The sequence below is a fragment of the Bos javanicus genome, chromosome 24 (assembly GCF_032452875.1).
Source record: "Bos javanicus breed banteng chromosome 24, ARS-OSU_banteng_1.0, whole genome shotgun sequence".
Lineage (NCBI taxonomy): Eukaryota > Metazoa > Chordata > Mammalia > Artiodactyla > Bovidae > Bos > Bos javanicus.
In genome coordinates, this window is record NC_083891.1 from 37,227,407 (window position 1) to 37,248,109 (window position 20,703).

At 44.8% G+C, this 20,703-nt stretch overlaps 1 protein-coding gene across 4 annotated transcripts in view; it reads right to left on the reverse strand.

Annotated features, from left to right (window-relative positions):
• The window catches only part of LPIN2 (lipin 2), a 93,324-nt gene that overhangs the window by 49,518 nt on the left and 23,103 nt on the right, over nucleotides 1-20,703 (reverse strand). The window contains exon 1 of one of the 4 annotated variants that reach the window (XM_061399836.1): nucleotides 3,867-6,185. The exons of the other annotated variants lie outside the window; for them this stretch is intronic. Coding sequence (XP_061255820.1) covers nucleotides 3,867-3,953 — 87 coding nt within the window. The 5' untranslated portion in view covers nucleotides 3,954-6,185. Of the gene's footprint in view, nucleotides 1-3,866; nucleotides 6,186-20,703 lie in introns of those variants that run through there. 4 annotated transcript variants of the gene reach the window in all.

Consider the following 20,703-nt stretch of genomic DNA (forward strand, 5'->3'; position numbering starts at 1 on the left):
GGTGATGTCATCGAACACCTGAACTGACATCCAACAATATTTCCACCCAATTCCCAAGGTATTGAAAAATACCTTCCCTAAATGTCCTAAATTTGGGGCTTCCCAGATGGTGAACTGGTAAAGAATCCGCCTGTCAATGCAGGAGACACAGGAGATGCCAATTCAACCCGAAGGTCAGGAAGATCCCCTGGAGGAGGGTATGGTAACCCACTCTAGTATTCTTGCCGGGAGAATCCCATGGACAGAGGAGCCTCGCAGGCTACAGTCCATGGGGCCGCAAAAAGTCAGACACAAGAGGGCAACTGAGACAAATGTCCTAAGTTAAGCAACGTGAGAGCCTCAGACAATGGTTCTAGGTTAGGCAACAGGCTTCAAAGAAGAAACAACAACAAAAAAAGGAAATATATATGTTTAGAACAAGTGGCAAAACAGCATCAACAACAAAAAATTTCCCTACTTTCAATGATAACGTATGCAAGAATGACTAGAATTGGGGTTTAATATTTTCTTTAGTAGAACAGGGTTGGTTTTCAATGTGTACTACCTAAGACATGAGTATAAAACACAAACTATAGACAAAGATAAGCATGTTGCCAAGAAAGCTAAGGTTTTCATTCAGATCCCTTCAGGGAGCTGTGTCCCATTCCTCTAGACTGGCCCAACACCTGGCTGAGACACATGATGGGATTCCGACCAGACCTGCAGTCCTGTGCTCACCCAGGCCGGTGAGAACAGATCGGCTCACAGGACCGAGCATCAGGCAAACCAAATGAGGTAACCATCTAGAGGAAATCTGTCTAGCTGTGTTACCTGCAAACTCAGAGCAGCAAACAATTCAGACACATTAGTAATGGCCAACAAACTTGTGAACACCTAGAAGATTCAGTGTGGCACAATAAATATTTGCTGAATGAAGAGGATTGTTTTAAGTTAGGGGTTCAGTCGTGCCCTGGACAACAGTACCTGTGAGCCACCCCCAAGCCTCTCCTATTGAAAAACACATGGGGGCATAAATACAAAAATGGATAATAAATAACCTTCACACAGCCTACACATACTTCTGGCCACAGCCTCTGAGAGCTACCTCGCCCCTAAATTCCTGAGCTCATGTGTGTCAGGACTGAGGCAATCAAGTAGTGAAAACAAAAACTCTTGGGGAGTGTGCTCCCCCAAATTGCATAACTAGTAACATCACATTTCTGTGAGGAAAAGAAATTCTACTCAACTAATTAATTAGTGTTGTGACCACCGTCCTTCCCCCTACCCCGAGGGCAGTGTTTGGTTTTGGCCCCATTCAGCACGGTGGTTCCAGGATTCTGGGCAGCCAGGAGTGATGTCAGATGCAAGGTGGGGTGGTGCTGTCTCGTCTTCACCCAACTCGTGCAAAGTACAAGCCCCGCCTACGGGGTGACTTGCTGTCTCCCACCTCTGTTTACGTTGCTGCTTGTTTATGTTACTGCACCTTACTGTAAATAATATAAACATACAAAATTCTACCTGAAAAGCTTTTTGGACTCAACCAGGCCCTTTGATAAAGAGCACTGAGGAGCCAGGAAAGGGCTGCACTGCCCTGAGGTGGGCTTCCTTCTTCTCAGAACCTCTGACGAGCTTTCATTTCTAGTAAGAATGGCCAAATACGTCCATGGCCCCTTCCAGCTCTAACCCACAGGACTCAGTTCTAGAAGCACTTCTTAGGATTACATGTTTGGCTAAGAATTCTTGCAGTACATGCTTGCGTGCTAAGTCACTTCAGTCATGTCTGACTCTTTCAGACCCCACAGACTGTATCCTGCCAAGCTCCTCTGTCCATGGGATTCTCCAGGCAAGAATACTGGAGTGGGTTGCTGTGCCCTCCTCCAGGGGATCTTCCTGACCCAGACGTCTCTCATGGCTCCTCTTTACCACTAGCACCACTTGGGAGTACATTCTGCCCTAATTTAAAAAATGCAAATCAAAGTAATTTAAAATAAGTGGGGGAAAATAAGGCTAGCATATAATTTTGGAACTTCAAGGTTATTTGAATATGAAACAACTTGGCCTTTTCCTTACCAAATAAAGGAAAATATTCATCTGTTTAAAAATTACAGAAATATGAGATTTAAAAAAAATTCCCAATTTCTAACAAAGCACAGACGTTTCTTCATGGTTTTTAAAATTATGAAATTTTTACATCTATATTCCAAACATGCAAAGTCACCTCCTTTATGATGGAGACTTTCACCCTCCAAGAGGAGGTGTGCCCGGACGGCACCTGACCAGCGAGGAGCGTCCGGGTCACCGAGGGCCTGAACCCTGACTGAGATTCTCCCAGGCCCTCGCCCCCGACACCCAGGTTCCAAAGTCTCCTGTACAATCCATGCAGCTCAACAAGCAGATAGCAAATCCCGTGTCCCCAACACGAGCCACTCAGAAAACTCAAGAGTCTCTTGGGGCCGGGAGGTGACCCCCGGGACTTCAATGTTCCAGTATTAACATGGAAAGAAACTTGGTCAGCGCAGCCCCGACACCCACCTCCCGCGTTCTGGCAGACGCGGCAGCCGCAAGCACCGGAACTACTTCCTGTGAGAAGAGGTGTGTGCGTGGGCGCGCCTCGTTGAAAGAACTCTTCCTAAACTAAACCACCGTCAGCGTGTTCACCGTCCTCCCTCCGACCTCAAAAGCAGACGTGCAGGAATCCGTATACACTCATGTGTGTGTTAGTCGCTCAGTCGTGTCTAACTCTTTGCGACACCGTGGACAGTAGGCCATCAGGGTCCTCTGTCCATGGAATTCATTAGATTGAAATTTCACAAGTAAATGACCTCTCTCTGAGGCTGGACTTCCATTCCCAGTCAGACCACGCCCCGCCCCATCAGTTGCCGAGACCCCCAGTGAGTACACATCTACCAATAGGTCCACAAGCAAAAAGCACAGAAAAGCACAACATTTTAAAGGTGACAAAAATCTGTACAACTTTAAAATCAGTCTGATTACGAGCCACGGATTTTAGAAACTGTAATTTTTGCTTTATTTTACATGTTTTCATAAAAATGTACACCCTCAATTTTCCAAAAACTACCTTTACCTCATCACACTTACTTCAAATTATTTTTACAGCAAAAGGTTCCATAGGTAAAGTTAAATTATGTTGTCCTTAATTCATCTGTTTCCTTAATGCAGACTTCTAAAACTTATACTTTATGTGACCTGTTTTATTTTACATAAGAAGAGAGGAAAATTTAGATTAAAAAACTCAGACAATTTACTTTTCCCCCACATATTTCAATATTACGAACTTTTTGTTTGCAGTCACAGAAGAAAGGGACTCCTGCTGCTCCTCTGTCACAGATAGAATAAGATGCTAGTTGCAAAACATGTTTTCAAAACAAATTTGACTAGGACCAAAAAACTACAAGACAGACAAACCCATAGAAAAAGATCACTTTTATGGCTAAAGTCTGAAAGAGTGAAAGAAAAAAAAGCGTAAAGCTCCTCAATGATTTTTATTCCTCAACTACTACACAGATGCAAAGAGAATGTAAAACCAGATACACTGCATGTGAAACCTAGTTTCAAAAAAATTCCCAGTTTACAGCAGCAGTTTCATTTTTTTCTAGGCATAAAATTATTATTCGTTAAATAATAAATAGAGAAGGGTAGAAAGATGGTGTAGAGTGAGTGAGGGAGAGCAGGCAGGCAAAGATTTCTGTTGACTACAACTCAGTTCAGATTCTTGGTATGAAACTCATTCTGATGCTACATCCTCCAAAGAAAGGCATCACTGCTTTCCCTGGTGGGTGCCCTGCCCCGCCCCTTCTCGCAGCAGGTTCCAGGTTGGTGCTGGGGGGTGGCAGGGGATGGGCGGCGTGCTGGAGGGTGTCACTCACCAGGATGCCAGCAGGGGCCTTTCCATGGTAAACACCTTCAGGAACCTTCTCCTCCTCATCTTCACTGTCTTCATCTAAGTAAAACATCTTAAAACTGAACTAGTTCATCAGCGGCATGGGTTTCAGAGATGAAGGCACGCTTCTAAGTTATCAAAACAGAAAGCAGTTTTGCTGACAAACTGAGGGCAGACTGTTCGCCGACACAGTAATATGGTTAAAACTGAAAGGAAACGGCTCTTAAAAAAAAAGGCACTACAGGCATGACTTTACCAGTAAGATTTGCTGAAAACGCCTCAGCCCCATCCCTCTGGAGGAGATAAGCAGAGGCATGGGACGGGCTGTGCCCGGTGTTTACACTGATAGGTACCAAGTCCTGCCCGGGCACAGGGGCCTCACTGCCCTTCCATCACATGGGACACGGATTGAGTTAATGATTCCCCAGATCAATCACATCCTCACTTCCAGAAATAAAAGTAACCACACATACAGAAAAGTCATCTTCAATAAATTAATCATGCACGGGGAAAGTTCACATGTTTTCTAAGCAACAAAGACAGGAGATATATGCTGTTTAGAACTCAGTCACTGAATGTTTTACTCTGTCATACTGGAATGACCCAGTATATTTTCACAGTTCTGAACGGGAGCTAGCCTACTCAGCACTGTAAATAATGAACAAATTATAACAATGTTACTGTACACTAACGTACATTAGTTATATTAATGCAATAGCATGCACACACATAATAATAATAATAATTTAACTTCAAGAGTAGGACAGTTCAAACATCCTGGCATTTCCTTTTCAGCTCTTAATAAGTCAGTATATAGAAACTTCAAGTGAATTTTTCTAAAAAACCTAAAACACACTTACACACAGACAAAACACATTAGTTTTTAAATTGAAATATACCATATTTGCAAGCCAGTGTATAGGACTGTGATATATGTTACAAATAGGCGTTATTCTCATGGATATGTTTAAAAATGTGGCCAGTGCCAACTGAGATGTGCTGTGAGCATAAAATACACAGAAGAAAGGCAGAATGCGAAGTAAGGTTTATGTAAGGTTACTTGTTGATGTGAAAATGTTCTGTATATACTGAGTTAAATAACATATATTTTAAAATTAATTTTACCTACGTTTCTCTTTTTACCTTTTAATGTTACTAGAAGTTATGAAATGCCACATGTGGTTCCCATTATATTAATATTTCTACTGGAGCACAACTCTGGGATCCTGAGACAACCTTGAGAACAAGGGCAGAAAGGAATCTATAATGAAGAGTTGAAGGTGACAGGAGTTCTCATCACACTAACTGATCGTCAGATATTTAATAACGTTCATGTTATTCAACTTTTTCTCTATCTCTAAACATCAAACACAAAATTTCCAAATGTTTGACCAAGGGTGGGTAATGTTGGTAATGTTGACTATAGCAACAGACCTGCCAAGATACACAAACAAAAATGTTAAATGGCAAAATTTTAAAATTTAACCAGAATTAGAAATAGGAAAACGTATCCTGTATTCAACATGTCGCACTGCCTGCTGCCGAGCCCACCATTCATTCATGTGCAGCCCCAGGTGCTTGTGATCCAAGGCCATACACTTCATGCACACAAACCCCCTCCACTTGAAAAAAGAAGTGATTTTAGGAGTCTATTACACAATGCATAAAAACGTAAGCCTCTTCCTTCCTCCACGTACCGCTGGCAGGCCCAGATCCTCAACATCAGATGGTAAAAAAGAACCCACCCTGGGGTGCTGCCCTTGGGAAAAAACAGAAGGAGAAGTGGGAGGTCAGGAGCAGGGAAGTGAGGAGAGATGAGAAAGGAGGGTCCAGAGAAGCCACTAGGAAGATGAGGAGGGGAAGAGAGGAAAGCAGGGCAAACAAGCTAGAGAAGACAAGAAAACACACTGGTGGGAAAACGTGATCCATTTTACAGGTGAGGAAACTGAGGCCCAGAGAGGTTAGGCAATTCGCCCAAGGCCACCCACCCGGTCGGCACTGATTTCTGGTCAGTGCTTTTGTTTGTGATGCCAGGTTGAGGCCCCGGGCAGAAGTGCTGGGGGAAGGGTCACAGAGAGACAGGGAAGGAGGCCTGAGCCAGGCCGGCAGAGGCTGTCCACAGCCTTGATGTCACCGCCTCTTACACAACGAGCCAGCCCCAGGCCAGCCACCCGGGCTTCCGGGGAGCCTGGGTGCTGTCGTCACCGTGAGGTCTGGACCCATGACTCACAGAGGCTCTGACTCAAGGAGCAGGGACCACGGACCCAGACGGAAGGCGAGCTCAACCTCCCAACACCGACTGCCCTCATAGGGCACACGCCTCTGCTGCCCCCTGCCGTGCCCGGACGCCACCTGACCCCAGGCTGGGACCCAACAGTTCCCTGACTCGGTGGTGGCGCTTTTCAGACTTGAGTCAATAAAAAGCTGGAAATCACAACCAACCATTCTTAATCACCTCTATGACTATTTTCAAAGAAAAATACTACTGACTTTTTTCTCTACAGGCTAAGATAAGAATAAATGGTTGAGCATCGAGAAAAACTACTTTTTATTATTGCCTAGCATCTTCAATAATTTTTTTTTTAAAAAAGGATAGTTGGAAGTCTTTTTTTTCTAAGACTTAAATCTTTCAAGAAAAAAAAAAAAACAAAACTTCTTGAAATCTAGCATAGGGACATAAAACTAAAATGCTGGTCAGGAGAGTCAGAATCTTATTCAGATTCCATAGCTGATGACGCATGTAAAATATATACCTTCTTTATTTTTTTCCACTGCTGCTGCTGCTAAGTCGCTTCAGTCGTGTCCGACTCTGTGCGACCCCATAGACAGAAGCCCACCAGGCTCCCCCGTCCCTGGGATTATCCAGGCAAGAACACTGGAGTGGGTTGCCATTTCCTTCTCCAATACAGGAAAGTAAAGAGTGAAAGGGAAGTCGCTCTACTAATCCCATATAAGTATGGGATCAGGTATAAAGAACTTAACAAAATCTAAGAATTTAAAATATCCTAACATGAAATTTGCTAAGTGGTTAAACAGAAATATGTTTATGCCACAAGTTATAGTCTGTTTTTAATGCAAAACATGAAAATACTGATACACAATCTACTCCCCCAAGTGGTCATAATGTGGAATAGCAACATATTGAATTACCAATGAAGAGGACTTCCCTGGCCGCTCAGTGGTAAAGAATCTGTCTCCCAATGCAGACGTGGGTTCGATCCCTGGGTGGGGAAGACCCCTGGAGAAGGAAATGGCAACCCACTCCAGTATTCTTGCCTGGAAAATCCCCTGGACAGAGGAGCCTGGTGGGCTACAGTCCATGAGATCACACTTAGCAATTAAACAACAACCAACCAATGAAGAGGTGAGAAAACCTTTTTAAAAGTTTTCATTAGTAAAATGTATGATAAAAATATCTTTTTAAGCCTCAGTTACAAAGAATTTGTGATCTCCACCATAATTACCCTACACTGAAGGAAGTAACTCTGGCACACTGCCGCATTTTCAAGGCCCCTCACGGCAGAGATTGAAGCATGAAAGGACCACAGACTACACTAAAGCCTAAGACATTTTCTTTCCATATTTGGAATTACTTATGATCAACGTTTGCCTATGAAAACAATCCAAAAGGGACTGATAACACTTTCTTCAAAAACAGGAGAAAATCTTGATACTACTCTGAGGTTTTCCAAACTTTCCTAGCTCAGCCATTTGTTGGAGAATGGCCATCCAGTCTACTCAAGTTCCAGGGTCTCATCGTGTCCTCACACACCCAACCACCAAACTCTAAACAGCATTAGCTAGTGGCAGTTTTCACCTGAGCTGTGAATGAACCAACAGTCGAACATAAGCAGGTCTTTTTAGAACAGAGGTGAAAAAAACAGAAGGGTCTCCTGAGGGCAGAACACCCAGCTTAAATCAACTCTCCCAACAATAACCTTGATGATGTACATCTTACATTTAAAATTCAACATTTTTATAGTCTACTTTGAAACGTCAATTTTTTTTTTTTTTTAAGGCTAACTGGTCAAAGTTTTCTTCTACCAATTTCGGGAGTTGAGGTACCACAGTTACTGAACAAATGGCCTAGAATGTCCTCAGTGAATATCCCAGTTTAAGGAATTTGAGACTAAACCACTTCTGAGCTCTCATACTCTGACACTAATGTTTCTAAGTCAAACTTTCACCCAATATTTTGAGACCAGAATGCTACTTGTCTACAGGAGTCAAGTGTGTGACCGTTAAGAGTAAAGCTTAAACAGCCCAACAAAAGGTCAGAAGAACCATGGCTTGACTTGTGTCCGACATCCTGGATGACACTTTCACGAAAATAAAGCCAAACGGGAAACCCCAGGGCAGCTGCCTCACTTGCAGGTATGTGTGTGTGTCCCGTTACTCGCAACTGTTCCCGTTTAAATGTTTGTCTTTCTAGTCTCCCCTTTCACGCTATGAATAGTAGTTTGCAATGGTCCTGCCCCCATGGTGACATGCAGGGGCCAACCCCTAAGAATAATAAGCAAGCTTCTGTATGACGGCTATGTCTCCCCATTTCGCTCACACTCTAGAAATCCCTGTCGAATTATCAAATTCAAAAAACTGTACATCCTTTAAAAAGTGTGGTGCTTTAACCTTTTAGTAACCAATTCTCTGCTATAACCTCACACCTGGCAGGAGCACACAGCCATCGCGGCAGGTGCCGCTGGGGGTGGGGGTGGGGATGGGGCACAGGCTGGTGTCGCCATGCTGCGCCACGAGGGATGGCTTAGCGCTCGCCCGGGGAACTAACAATGAGCAAGGGCCAACAGTATCATTAACACAATCCAGAGAAGGACAGCAGAAAATGTCACAAACTGAGATCAGTATCCTGTAGCGGCCGGTGTCAGTCAGGTTCACATTCCTCTGGTTCTGTACAACGTTTCTCACTGAAGATCTTCCGGACCACTTGAGAAAAACTGGTGACAGCTGTTTTAATTATTTTTGTTGCTGCGATTTCACCTCCTTCAAAAAATTACTTACAATATTCTTTGCTTTAAAAATACTGGTGATTAGCTGGTACTCTCCTTCCTGAAGTCTTCCATCTAGATAAATGAGCTGCTACCATAGTGATGAGTAAGTACTCAGAAGCTAGGAACTCAGCAGTAATCACCTGGATCTGCAGTTTCTTGGGGGGAAAGTAAAAATGCTATCACACGTAAAATTCATACAAATAATAAGTACACGAGGATTTCAAGAGACAGTGCACACAGGCCAAACCGTCGCCAAGAGCAAGAACCCGGTCACGTCTTACACGGAGAAGCCAGACGTACATGAGCGCCTGTCTGACTTCAGAGTCTCTGCTCTTAACTGTATTGTCGGTGTTTAATTCACAACTTGCTTACTGCTATATTAGCAGGCTTAAAGAAAATACCACCCAAGCCGCTGGGATTATCATTTTAATCAAGAAGCCTCACGAGTGCTGATCAGAGTCACCCCACAGGACAGATGCTCTGCAGGCTCAAATGGGCTTCCAATGGAGTCTGGAAAACCTGCTTGGTTTCTGTGGTCAGCCTGCTCTTCCGCTGTTTCTTTTTCAAACTTCCATGTTTCTCAGCCTGACTGCATTCCCATCAGCCCTGTGTCCCCATGAGAACACACAGGATCTCTTCTTGCATGCAGGTTCATTTGTGTTCTTCGGGAAATGAACGGCAAACAAGGCTTAAAACGCATTGCTATGAGAATAACTTGAGGAATTCACTTTCAGTTGGAACATTCTAATGCTACATTTAAGTCTGTTACCAGATTTTATTTAACCAGTGAAATTTAAAATAAAATAAAAAATCAGAATTCTGAGATTATTGTCTTTCAGAGGTTGGATCTGCCTACTTCAATATAAAGCTCCCCTAAGATGAATTAAAAAAAAAAAAAGTTAAAAATTGCAGTACTGGTACCCAGTTATATCACACACAGAACTCAGTTCCAAGATGGCAGGAGTAGGTGCACCCTTCACTGAAGGTAAAGCCTTATGTCAGCTTTGCTACTGAGAGGTTAAATGCTAACATATCTAAAATTAAACCCTGCAATGTCTGGGCACAGGTAGGATCCAAGAAAGCAGAGAGGCATCTGAAAGCAGCAACGTTAGAAGAAAAGTACCCCTCCTATAAGTATACAGCAACTACCAAAACAAACGAGCCTGACGTTTTGTTACAATCTGTTTCTCTTACAGACACAACACACTTCATGAGACTCTCTAAGGAAGAGGATATTTACTTTGTGTAAAAATCACTAGCCTTTGCAACAAAATAATTTTACTAATGCTTTTAATGTATATTTTAATCACAAAACTTCTGGATGTGAAAAGAAATCAGCAAATAAAGGGAATATAAGCTAAACATTCATGACAAACTGTGTAATACATCAGTATTGACTTTGGAACCATACGAGAAAACACAATACTGGCAACCCAGCATTCTTTCTCTAGTATTTTTAACTCTGAGTTACACTCTGGAGCTAGTCCTTTGCAACCATTATCTCTGATCTATACAACTTCTGTGTAGATAGGTTTGCTTTATCCTTGTACTTTACAGATGAAGAAATAGAGGCTCAGAGGGAGCTAATTTTTTTTAAGTGCCAAATCCAGGTTCAAACCCCAATCCACTTACTGAAACCTCAAGATGTCTCCATAGTAACTTCTAGGACATAACACAATTTGGAATTCAAATTTGATGTGCTAGGTATTTTTAAAATCTCAAATAATATAAATCTAAAAAAATAAGATATCTAGGAATAAATGTAGCCGAGGAGGTGAATATTTACATATTTAAAATCACAAAACATTGCTAAAAGAAATCTAAAGTGACTAAAGTAAATAGAATAAGTAAATAGAATTTAAAGTGACTAAACAGCCTCGCGTTCATGGCTACAAAGACTTAACATTGCTGAGATGTCAATACTACCCAAAGCCACCTATAGATTCAAATCAATCTTATCAAAACCCCAACAGACCTTTTTTTTGCTGAAATACAAAGTCTATCCTCAAATTGACATAGAATTGCAAAGGGCCAAAACAACCTTGAAGAAGAACAACAAAGTTCCCGATTCCAAATCTTGTTATAAAGCCACAGTAATCTTCCAAATCTTGTCATAAAGCCACAGTAATCAACACGATGTGGTACTGGCATAAAGATAAACACACAGACCAACAGAACAGAAGCCAGCATCCAGAAACACACCCAAACATCCAAGGCCAATTGCTTTTGACAAGGGTGCCAATTCTATTCAACGGGGAAAGAACAGTCTCTTCAACACATGGTGTAGAGACAGCCCCAGCTCCAGAGCCTGTCTGTGTAACCACACTGTAGGTGTCTAATTCACATATACAGAAGACCTGTTGTGTAAGACACTTCTTACAGAATAACTAGCTCAAAACAGATCAAAGATCTAAATATAGGAGGTAAAAACATGAAACTCAATGATTCTTAGATATAATACCAAAAACATGAGTAATGAAAGATAAATTGCATTCCATCAAAATTTAAAACTTTTTTCCCCTGCGTCAAAGGACCTTATCAAGAAAGTGAAATGACAAACTACAGAATGGGAGAAAATACCTGCAAATCACATATCTAGTAACAGTTTCATGTCCACAATATGGAAAGAACTTTTGTACAACTCAACAACATAAAGGCAACCCTATCAAAGTATCAGCAAAAGACCTGCACAAGTATCTCTCTGAAGATACACAATGGCCAGTTAAGTACATGAAAGATGCTTACCATGGTTAATCATTAAAGAAATGCAAACAAAACCACAAAGAAATACCACTTCATACTTATTGATGGCCATTTTCAAAAAACCAAACAGAAAAGCGTTGCAGATGCAGGAAAACCTCACCAGTGTGTAGAGGGAGCAGCATCTCTTACCCGCCCTCCCGCCGCCCCCCAACTCACCACATGATGTCAGTGGCCATCTTCCCAGCCAAGACAACCAAACATGTATCCCCCGTATCCAAGTGTCCCCTGGGAGCAAAATCCTTCCAGTTGAGAGCCATGGTTTATCTAGATTGCACGTGGCCCTGTATTTATGCACTGGTTCTGGTTAGGCACACAGCTTGGGCTCTGAATTTAGGCAGTCTTAAATGATGGCTCTAGCACTTCCCGAGTTCCCTGACACGTTACCATCCTGAGCTTCAGTCTGACCGGAGCCCCACACGACCCCTCCCCTCCACAGAGCTGGGGTCACAGCAGTGTTCACCAGGGAGGACTCTGTCCAGAGTTCAAGGAGTTCAGAGTCCTGTGTAACTGAGCAGGACCCTGTAGGGCCTTCCAGGGACAGACCCCCCTCCCCATATCCTCTGCTGCAGCTCCTCTGTGAAGTGCCTAAATAACAGTATCTGATGTTTCAACACAACATTTCCTGACTTGTTTTACAGATGCTAAAACCTCTACCAAATAGAAGAAATTAACCACTTGAGGCCCGTGAGCAGACAGCCCCCAGACCTACTGGAGTCTAAGGACTGACAATGTTAACCATGCTGTCACCACACCATCAGCCAATCAGAGAACGGTGCACCAGCTGGGACACCCTTCCCTCTCCTTGCCTTTAAAGATGCTTTACCGAAAGCCACGGGGAGTTCAGGTGTTTTGAGCACGAGCTGCCCTGGACTCCCTGCCTGGCGCCCTGAATAAACACTGCCCTTTCCTTCAGCACAACCTGAGGTCAGGAGATGGACTTTACTGTGAGAGGGTGAGCGGACCTAAGCTTGGTTCAGCAACAGCAGCACATGGAAACTACGAGGTACTCAACAAGTACTAGTCTTCTTCATTAAGAAACAATATACAGACTGTCCACAACCTATAATGGTTTGGCTTGTGAATTTTTAACTTCACAATGGTTCAACTTACAACTTTTCAGCTTTATAATGGTGCGAGAGCAATATGCATTCAGCAGAAACCTTACTTTGCATTCTGAATTTTGATCTTTTCCCAGGCTAGGGATCTGCCCGCTCTGCGATCCTCTCCCGTGCTGGGCAGAGGCGGCCGGGCTCCCAGCCAGCCGCCCAGTCGCGAGGGCCAATGACGATACACTTACAGCCATCCTGCACCCAGACCACCATTCTGTTCCTCACTTTGAGGACAGCAATCCGTCACATGAGACAGTCAGCACTTCATGACAGGACAGGTTCTGTGAGTTGGTCCTGCCCAACTCTAGGCTAATGGAGGTATTCTGAGCACGTTTAAGGTAGGCTGGGCTGTGATGCACAGCAGGCGAGGGGTATATTAAATGTATTTTCAATTTAGGATGTTTTCAACTTAGGATGAGTTCATCAGGATGTAACCCTATTCTTAAGTAGAGGAAGATCTGTATTGAAAAGACCTGGGTCACGCAGGAGCCTAACAGGTGATATCAGGATAGGACCCCTGCTGTCAAGGAGCCCACTGTTCACTGAGGGACACAGCAAAGTAAACAAGTGACCTATGACTTAACTCCCACTTCAGTCAATAGCTCTTCTTAGCTCTCATTTTAGCTTCCCAAACCATTTCCCGCTCCCTGAGGCCCACCCAAGTAAGGTCTACCCTTCAGCCAATTTGTGCAAATAGTATGTGAGTCTTAACTCAGAGATTCCAGCCCCAAAGAGCCAAATTAGGGCTGACCTGGGTCAGAAGAGCCCGAGAAGTGTAGGCAAAGGTCTTCAGGTAAAAAGGCTAGATCCAGCTACTCCCAGACCTGCACCCCTCACCCCCCGCCTGCACCCCCACCCACCCTAGACTGGCCTCCCCAAGCGACGGGAAGACATCTTCCCCACGTATTCCCTTCTTCCAAGTTTCGGTGTAAAACCGCTTAGTCACCCTGACACGTGACCTAACTACTCAATGTGAATACTCTCCTTTAATCACTACTGAGGGGTACACAGTAAACCAATCCTATTTTTGTACCACTGTCCAGCACGTTATTAATTTTTTCTTCTTTAAATTTAGGTGTTACACAGGATAAAAGCCAGTGTCACTACTATGCAGTCACAACTCTTCAGCAGTACAAAAGCAGCTGTGATTCATTTCTTTCTCTCGCCTCATCCACCAGGTTTGCTCCGAATGCCTTCTGGTTCTTTTCATAAACCTAACCTACCTTGAAGGGTAAAGATCTTCCACCACTGAGCATGAAGAGATGTATTTCAAGACTGAAAGCAACTTTAAAAGGATGAAGTGTTCCCAAATGTGTGAGAATGACAGAGTCCCCGACACGCAGATACTGCCCCTGGACTGCACGCGCTCTTCCTCACATTCCTTCACAGACACACTGTTTGCAGGAGTATAAACAGATTCCTTATCAGCCATTTGTAATGGGAGTACAAAACTAAGCACTTGAGGTAATTAAAGCTTATGGGTAAATTGTAGATCTTATTAATAACATACGCATCTGTTACTTAAACGTCAGTGTTTTTCATGTTGAATAATGTCCACCAATGATCACCACCCACCAGTCCCCCCTCAGTGGGCACTGGGGGCTGTTCTCATCCCAGGACAGTATGTACGTACATATCTACGCAGCAAGTTTCTCTCTCACACACACACACACCCCCGCAGAACAACAGAACCACATTCCACCTCCCTACCCCACCATCTGGTTTCACAGAGACCTTGCCCCAGGCACCAAGTTCCATACATTTTCCAGGAATGCCAAAGCTGAGTGTAAACCACTGCATGAGAGGTGACGGTTTCAACACTTCACGAATATGCACAGTTCATTTTTGAAGCTTGTATTTCTCTAACTTAAATTGAAAGGAGTATTAGGGAGGTTAAAGCTACAGCCCTGGCCATCATCAGAATGCCGAGCCCTCGTGTGGGAATGGATCTCACCTGGTTTCAGAGAGCCGCGATGCGTTCCGGTGCCACAACCCTAGTTAGAAGGTGACTTCTGCCACATAAACAATTAGACCAGCCTCTTTCACTGCCTCAATCACCTTTCAGTGACTCCTGCGGTGGAGAGGAGGGTTTTCCTCATGACTTGCAGCACAACAATTAAACGATCAAGAAAAAAAACAAGCACCAACCCATCAGCTTAGTTAACTGATGTCATGACTGTGGCCAGGAGGCCTCAGCTCCTGTAACACAGATAGCCGCAGGTCCCCTGCATTTCACTCTCAGGAATGCAGCCCCTGGTATCTCAGAGGAAGTCTCTCAGATCAGGAAGCACAAATTCACCACTTCCTCCTCTTCTTTCTAGAACCACCTGGGGACTGTCAGACAGCACGTGGCAATCAGGAGGCTGGGAGGCAGGGCTGTGGACTCCCGGGCAGCCACCCAGCTCCGGCATCCCAGGCTGCAGCTGCAGAAGGCCGGGGGAAACCTGGAAGGGCCTTCCAGCTAGGCCAGTGCAGACAGGACTCGAATTTCACGTCCTGCTTGACCGTGCACTGTGCCTACCAGGGCCCCAGGGGAGTTTTCAGATATGTCAGGAGGGGCCATCCCTCTCGGGGCTCTGGGTGGACAGAGAGAGCAGCTGCAGCCAGCGCCCCCTCCTCCCCCGCCCTGCCCCGGGGAACAGGAGCTCCTTCACAGACAGAGAGAATTCCCAAGAGCAACAGTGGGTCAGTGAAGCAGCGTTTGTAACATTGGAAAACAAAGCTTGTTTCCCACATCAATCTGTTTAAAAGCAGCATCTACTTGGACGTGCTGTTCAATGTTCGATTCTGAGCTGGGATCAAGCAGCGAACTGGGCGGACCAGGCACCTGCCCACACAGCACTTACACTGTAACGCTAAGGAGAGAGAGAGGCAAAGACAGAGACAACGCCAGACCAGGATAACGGCTAGGAAGGAGGTCAAAGGGCGCAGGCAGGAAGGAATGGAGCGGGTGACTTTAGGTGAAAGTCGCACCTGAGGACAAACAGAGCACAGGACTGTGGCTACCTAACATGCGGGACAGACTTCGATCTACTCTCCCAGGGTCTGCAGCTGCTCTTTCTTTAGGCATTCTGCCAACCTTCAAATTACTGTAGAATCAAGGCCAGAGTCGAAATGAGGTGACTCAGATGCTAAGTTATAAAACATTCAGGAAACCAGTGGAAATTTTAGCAGTCACAGACTCTGAACAAAAATCTCCAAGTGCAATCAAAAAATTGCTTCCTGAGAGTGGTTTTCTGATCTTCAGTGAAGACAGATGTGACTAAAAGCATCTTTTAAGAGGTTACAATAACAGGACACGCTATTGACACAGAGGGTGTTACCTGGTCAGCATTCCCTCTTGAAAATCATTCTTCTGGGCTGAACTGTGGCCCAGGGTAAGTCGATGTTCGAACCCTCAACACATCACACCACCACCTTATCTGGAAGCAGGATCTTTACAGAGGTTAACTGAGCTTAAATGCGGTCGTCAGGACGGGCCCTAAATGAATGACTGGCTCCCTTATGCCAAGGGGAGCCCTGGACAAAGAGAGACACACACAGACACGCACACCCGGGGAGTAGGCCACGAGAACCCGAGGAAGAGATCACGCGGCCCGCCCACAAGAAATGCCGAGGCTGGTGCCTAACGAGAGAGGCGGCCCTGGAGGACCCAGGCCTGCTGACACCGCGACCTCGGACCCGCGGCCTCCAGAACTTCGACACAGCACGCTTCTGGGTTTAAGTCATCATTTGTGGCACTCTGTGATGGCAGCCCTAGCAAAGGAATCCACTCACCAGGTCAACAGGAAGAAATACAAGAGGAGTAACTGGCAAGTAAAAAGTGTGCTTAGAGGAAGTGGAAGGTGTCATGATTTTGAAAGATGGATGCAGGAAAAAAACAAGGAGGATCACACAGTCAGAAAGTGCTCAGAAGCCCTCCTTGGTGGAGAGATGTCAGAAACCACGACAACTCCCAAGAAAACTTCCAAGTCAAAACCATGATTTTCCAAACTGAACGTTCCCACAGGTGCCTGCAGACAGGAGGGGCAGCACCCACCTCCCAGCTCCAGGGGAGGCGGTCACGACGGGAGGGGCCCTTGACCTCCAGCAGCCCTTCCTGCACCTGCCCACCGGGAGGGCAGGCCTGAGGCAGGCAAGGGTCACGGGGACCCAGGCGAGGGGTCCGGAGCTCTGTCGGAAGCTGGGGGCCTGACACGTTCACCAACACAGCAACTAACTCCAGAGAAGACAGAGACTGGAACTGCTGGAGAAACAGGATCCTTGCACAGGCTTGGCTCTGAACCACATTCAGTCATGAAAACATAAACACCGAATATTGAGAAAATAAATTATGATACAGTTATGTTGGGAGGATGGAAGGAAACGTGTGTAAGGAGGGTTATACAGGAGATGAATCTTCACCTCGCACACCAGGAAGTCACTTTCTCTGAGAAAGCCTCCAATCAGAAAAACCAAGCTATCGAGGGGCAAGCAGTGCGCGTGCACACACGCACACACGCACCCAAGTCCCACACAAGACAGGCAGAAGAGCTGAAAGGAGTTGCTTTCAGGAAGCAGTGAGCAAGAGTAAGGAAGAGTATTCAAAGTACTATTTGAATTTGCAAACTACATATAAATACATATATACTTTAAAATGTCTTAAGATGGAGAGATTTATTATGTGATGCAGCTTTATAAAAAAGAATCTTCTTTACTGGAATGCAATCTACTAAGAAAAGAGAAATAAACACCAAGTGCATAGGAGCACCATGAGGTTTTGTTTTGTTGGCTTTTAATTAGGAGAAGCCCTTTTCCAACTCTCAGCATCAGCCCTGGTGGTCCATTTGGGATTTAGGTACTTTTCATTAACAAGACCAAACAAATGAACCAGGAAACGTAAATACAGCAGAGTTCCTACTATGTTATCCAGATGATTTGCGTCGGGTAGGGAAACGTCGTAACACAGAAACAAAAAGGTAAAAGTTGCTCAGTCATGTCTGACCCTTTGTAACCCCATGGGCTGTATGTAGCCCATCAGTCTCCTCTGTCCATGGAATTCTCCAGGCAAGAATACAGGAGTGGGTAGCCATTCCAGTCTCGAGGGGATCTTCCCAACCAAGGGAGCGAACCCAGGTCTCTCACATTGCAGGCAGATTCTTTACTATCTGAGCCACCTAGGAAGCCCTACACAGAAGCCCTTTCCCATTTGATGGCAAGGACATCAGCAAAAGATTCAGCCAGCAGTTTACCAGGATAACATTCAGCAGTTGGGAAAAAAAAAAAAAGATCAGCTACCACAGCAATACAGGTATATTAGTATTTTTCAACTAGCAGAGAATAAAACTACACGTAGTTTTATAATCTAAGTAAATTTTTTATGAAAATGATTGAAAACTGCAGAAAAATGTCAACTACTTAGAGACGAGTTATAAAGCAGTCAGCAACAGAATTTTCTTTTAATTATGCGTTCATCTGCAGTATATATACCAAGTACAGACGACAGCTCTGCTTTGCAGATACAAAGACACGGCTCTCCCTACAGGCCTGGACAACAAGATTCACACAGCCAGAGCGAAAATCCCAAGGCTTAAGTTTGTAAATGTACGTAGTACATAAAGTATATACAAAACTGCTGACTTACAAAAGCATATTTCCTATTTTGACACTATAAAGATTAAAGTTTCTGGGTCAAGGAAGAAATTTTAAGCACAGGAAGCAATCATATTTCTGAGACATAAACATCTTTCAACCAAACATCATATTCTCATGCTAAAAATACAAGCACAGAGGTCTCTCTGATTCTTCCTTGGCTCCCTTTCAACCCCTCCCTATCCAGCTTCACAGAGAAGCAGACTTAACTCCCCGACAAGACGGCAAGCTGCTTCAGGGCAAGGGGGATGTTCTGCTGCCTTCCGGCCCTTTGCCCTGGTCTAGTCAGAGCCCCCAGTCCACCACCCAGCCTCGGTCCTGGGGTGAATTGAGGCTCTGACATTTAACACACATCGTCCTTGAAACCCGAGAACCAGCCCAGTTGTATAGGTATTGTTGTCTCCACATTATAGATGAGACAACTGAGTCAACTTAAGGCCAAAAGTGTACTTCAGAACGTGGAAATTCCTGAAGGTCTATGAATGTATTTGTTTAATGGGAAGTTCCCCTGTACTGAAGAGCTGATAAGTCCCAAATCGTTAATTTATTCACAAGTAAGGAAAACACCATTAAAACTCCATTAGAATCTTTCTGCAGATGGAGTTGGCAAGTTGAGTCAAACGACACAGTGAAGAAAGCACCAATTAAGAAACCCTCAAACTCAACAGCATTAGGGGTCTCAGCAGCTGCCCCCACGGGAGGGGAGAGGCTACGTGTGGAGGAGACAGCTGGAAGCCCCATCCAGCTTGGCCACGTTGGACTCGGGGCTGAGACCCTCAGTCCCGTCCCAGGTAACGGGGAGTCACAGAGGACGCGCAAGTGGACAGTCCAGAGTACCTGGGAAGATCCCTGAGGAAGGGAGCTTCGTGGATTCTGACAAACGATGTCTCTAGAAGTCCAGCTGAGCCCAGTTCTCCTTCTCGACACTAAACAGAATCAGCGTCCTCAGGGACTCAGCTGAGGACAATACTCGGCCAGCGTTCAGGGGCCGTGTTTTAAACGCTCCATCCCGACTCAGGCCAGCGATGCGCTCGTGCCAGGAGAGGCAGGCAGAGGGACCTGGCATCACACAGTCCCGCTGATTCCATCGCGGTCCCAGGCCCATGGCCTCCGGGGTTCTCTCCCTGGCACTTCTTGCCTTTGCAACGTTGGCTTTCACACATAAATGCCTCAGAGAAACCCAAGGCGCCTACACAGCAGGTGCTAGCCTTCTAGCAATTGATAGACGCTGACATTAAGAATTAGTTCTCCAGTGTTACCTAATCAAGTCAAAACAAAGCCCGAAAACTGGCTCCAGCCTGTTGAGCAGACACAGGTGAATTCTTACGGTCCTTGGGCAGAGCGGTGGTGATGGGGTGAGGGCAGCACCGCCCCTGCACAGCTGCCAGCCTTTGGCAAAGCTCTTCCAGCCTCACCATCTTTACCTAGAAAATGGGACTATTATCTCCACCTCCCAGAGTCGTCGTGACTCTTGAGATAATTTGTGTGAACCACAACGCCTTGCCCTAAGAAAGTGTTCAATCATGTAACTGCAATGATGATGACAAGGTCTTACAAACATTAAGCACCTCCTAGAAACATGGAGTGTTCCTAAAAGTAGACATCAGCACCATTTTGCAAACGGAGAGCCTCAGTGGATGGAGCAGCTATCTTTTAAAGACCCCCAAATTCCAAATTCTTACTTTTCAAATAACATTACTTAGGCAAGTTTTTTGAACTGGTTGAGCCAGGTCAACAAAAGATCAGTTCTTTCTCAAAAAGCACTAACGTTTTTAGTTATAAAACGGAAAACTTCTCTCTTAAACGATGCTTCCCTAAATAAGTCCTGCTTCTGTGTAGTTCTTATGTAAAAAGACGTTATGATTATTTTTCTTGTTCAGTCGCTAAGTCGTGTCTGACTCTTTGCAACCCCATGGACTGTAGCATGCCAGGCTTCCGGTCCTCCACTATCTCCCAGAGTCTGCTCAAGTTCATGTCCATTGGGTTGGTTATGGCTATTAATGTGACTCAAAATTCATCCAAAAATGTTGAAATTTTAAAGAAATATGTGGGTAGAGTCTTTGAAAGTCTTACAAAGAAAAACATAATTACACGTAGACTCCTGATGAGGCAAAAGTATATTCACACAGAATCTTGAAACAAAATGTATGTCCCCTAGGGGTCTCCTCTAAGCCCAAGCACTCCCTGACTTACACTGGGTTCAGAAAAGACATCAGTTTACAAGGGTCACAAGTCTATGACCCACCCATCAGAGGAAGTACCACTTCATACCAGGGAGCAGCAATTCAGAGTACTTAGTTCACATGAACTGTCT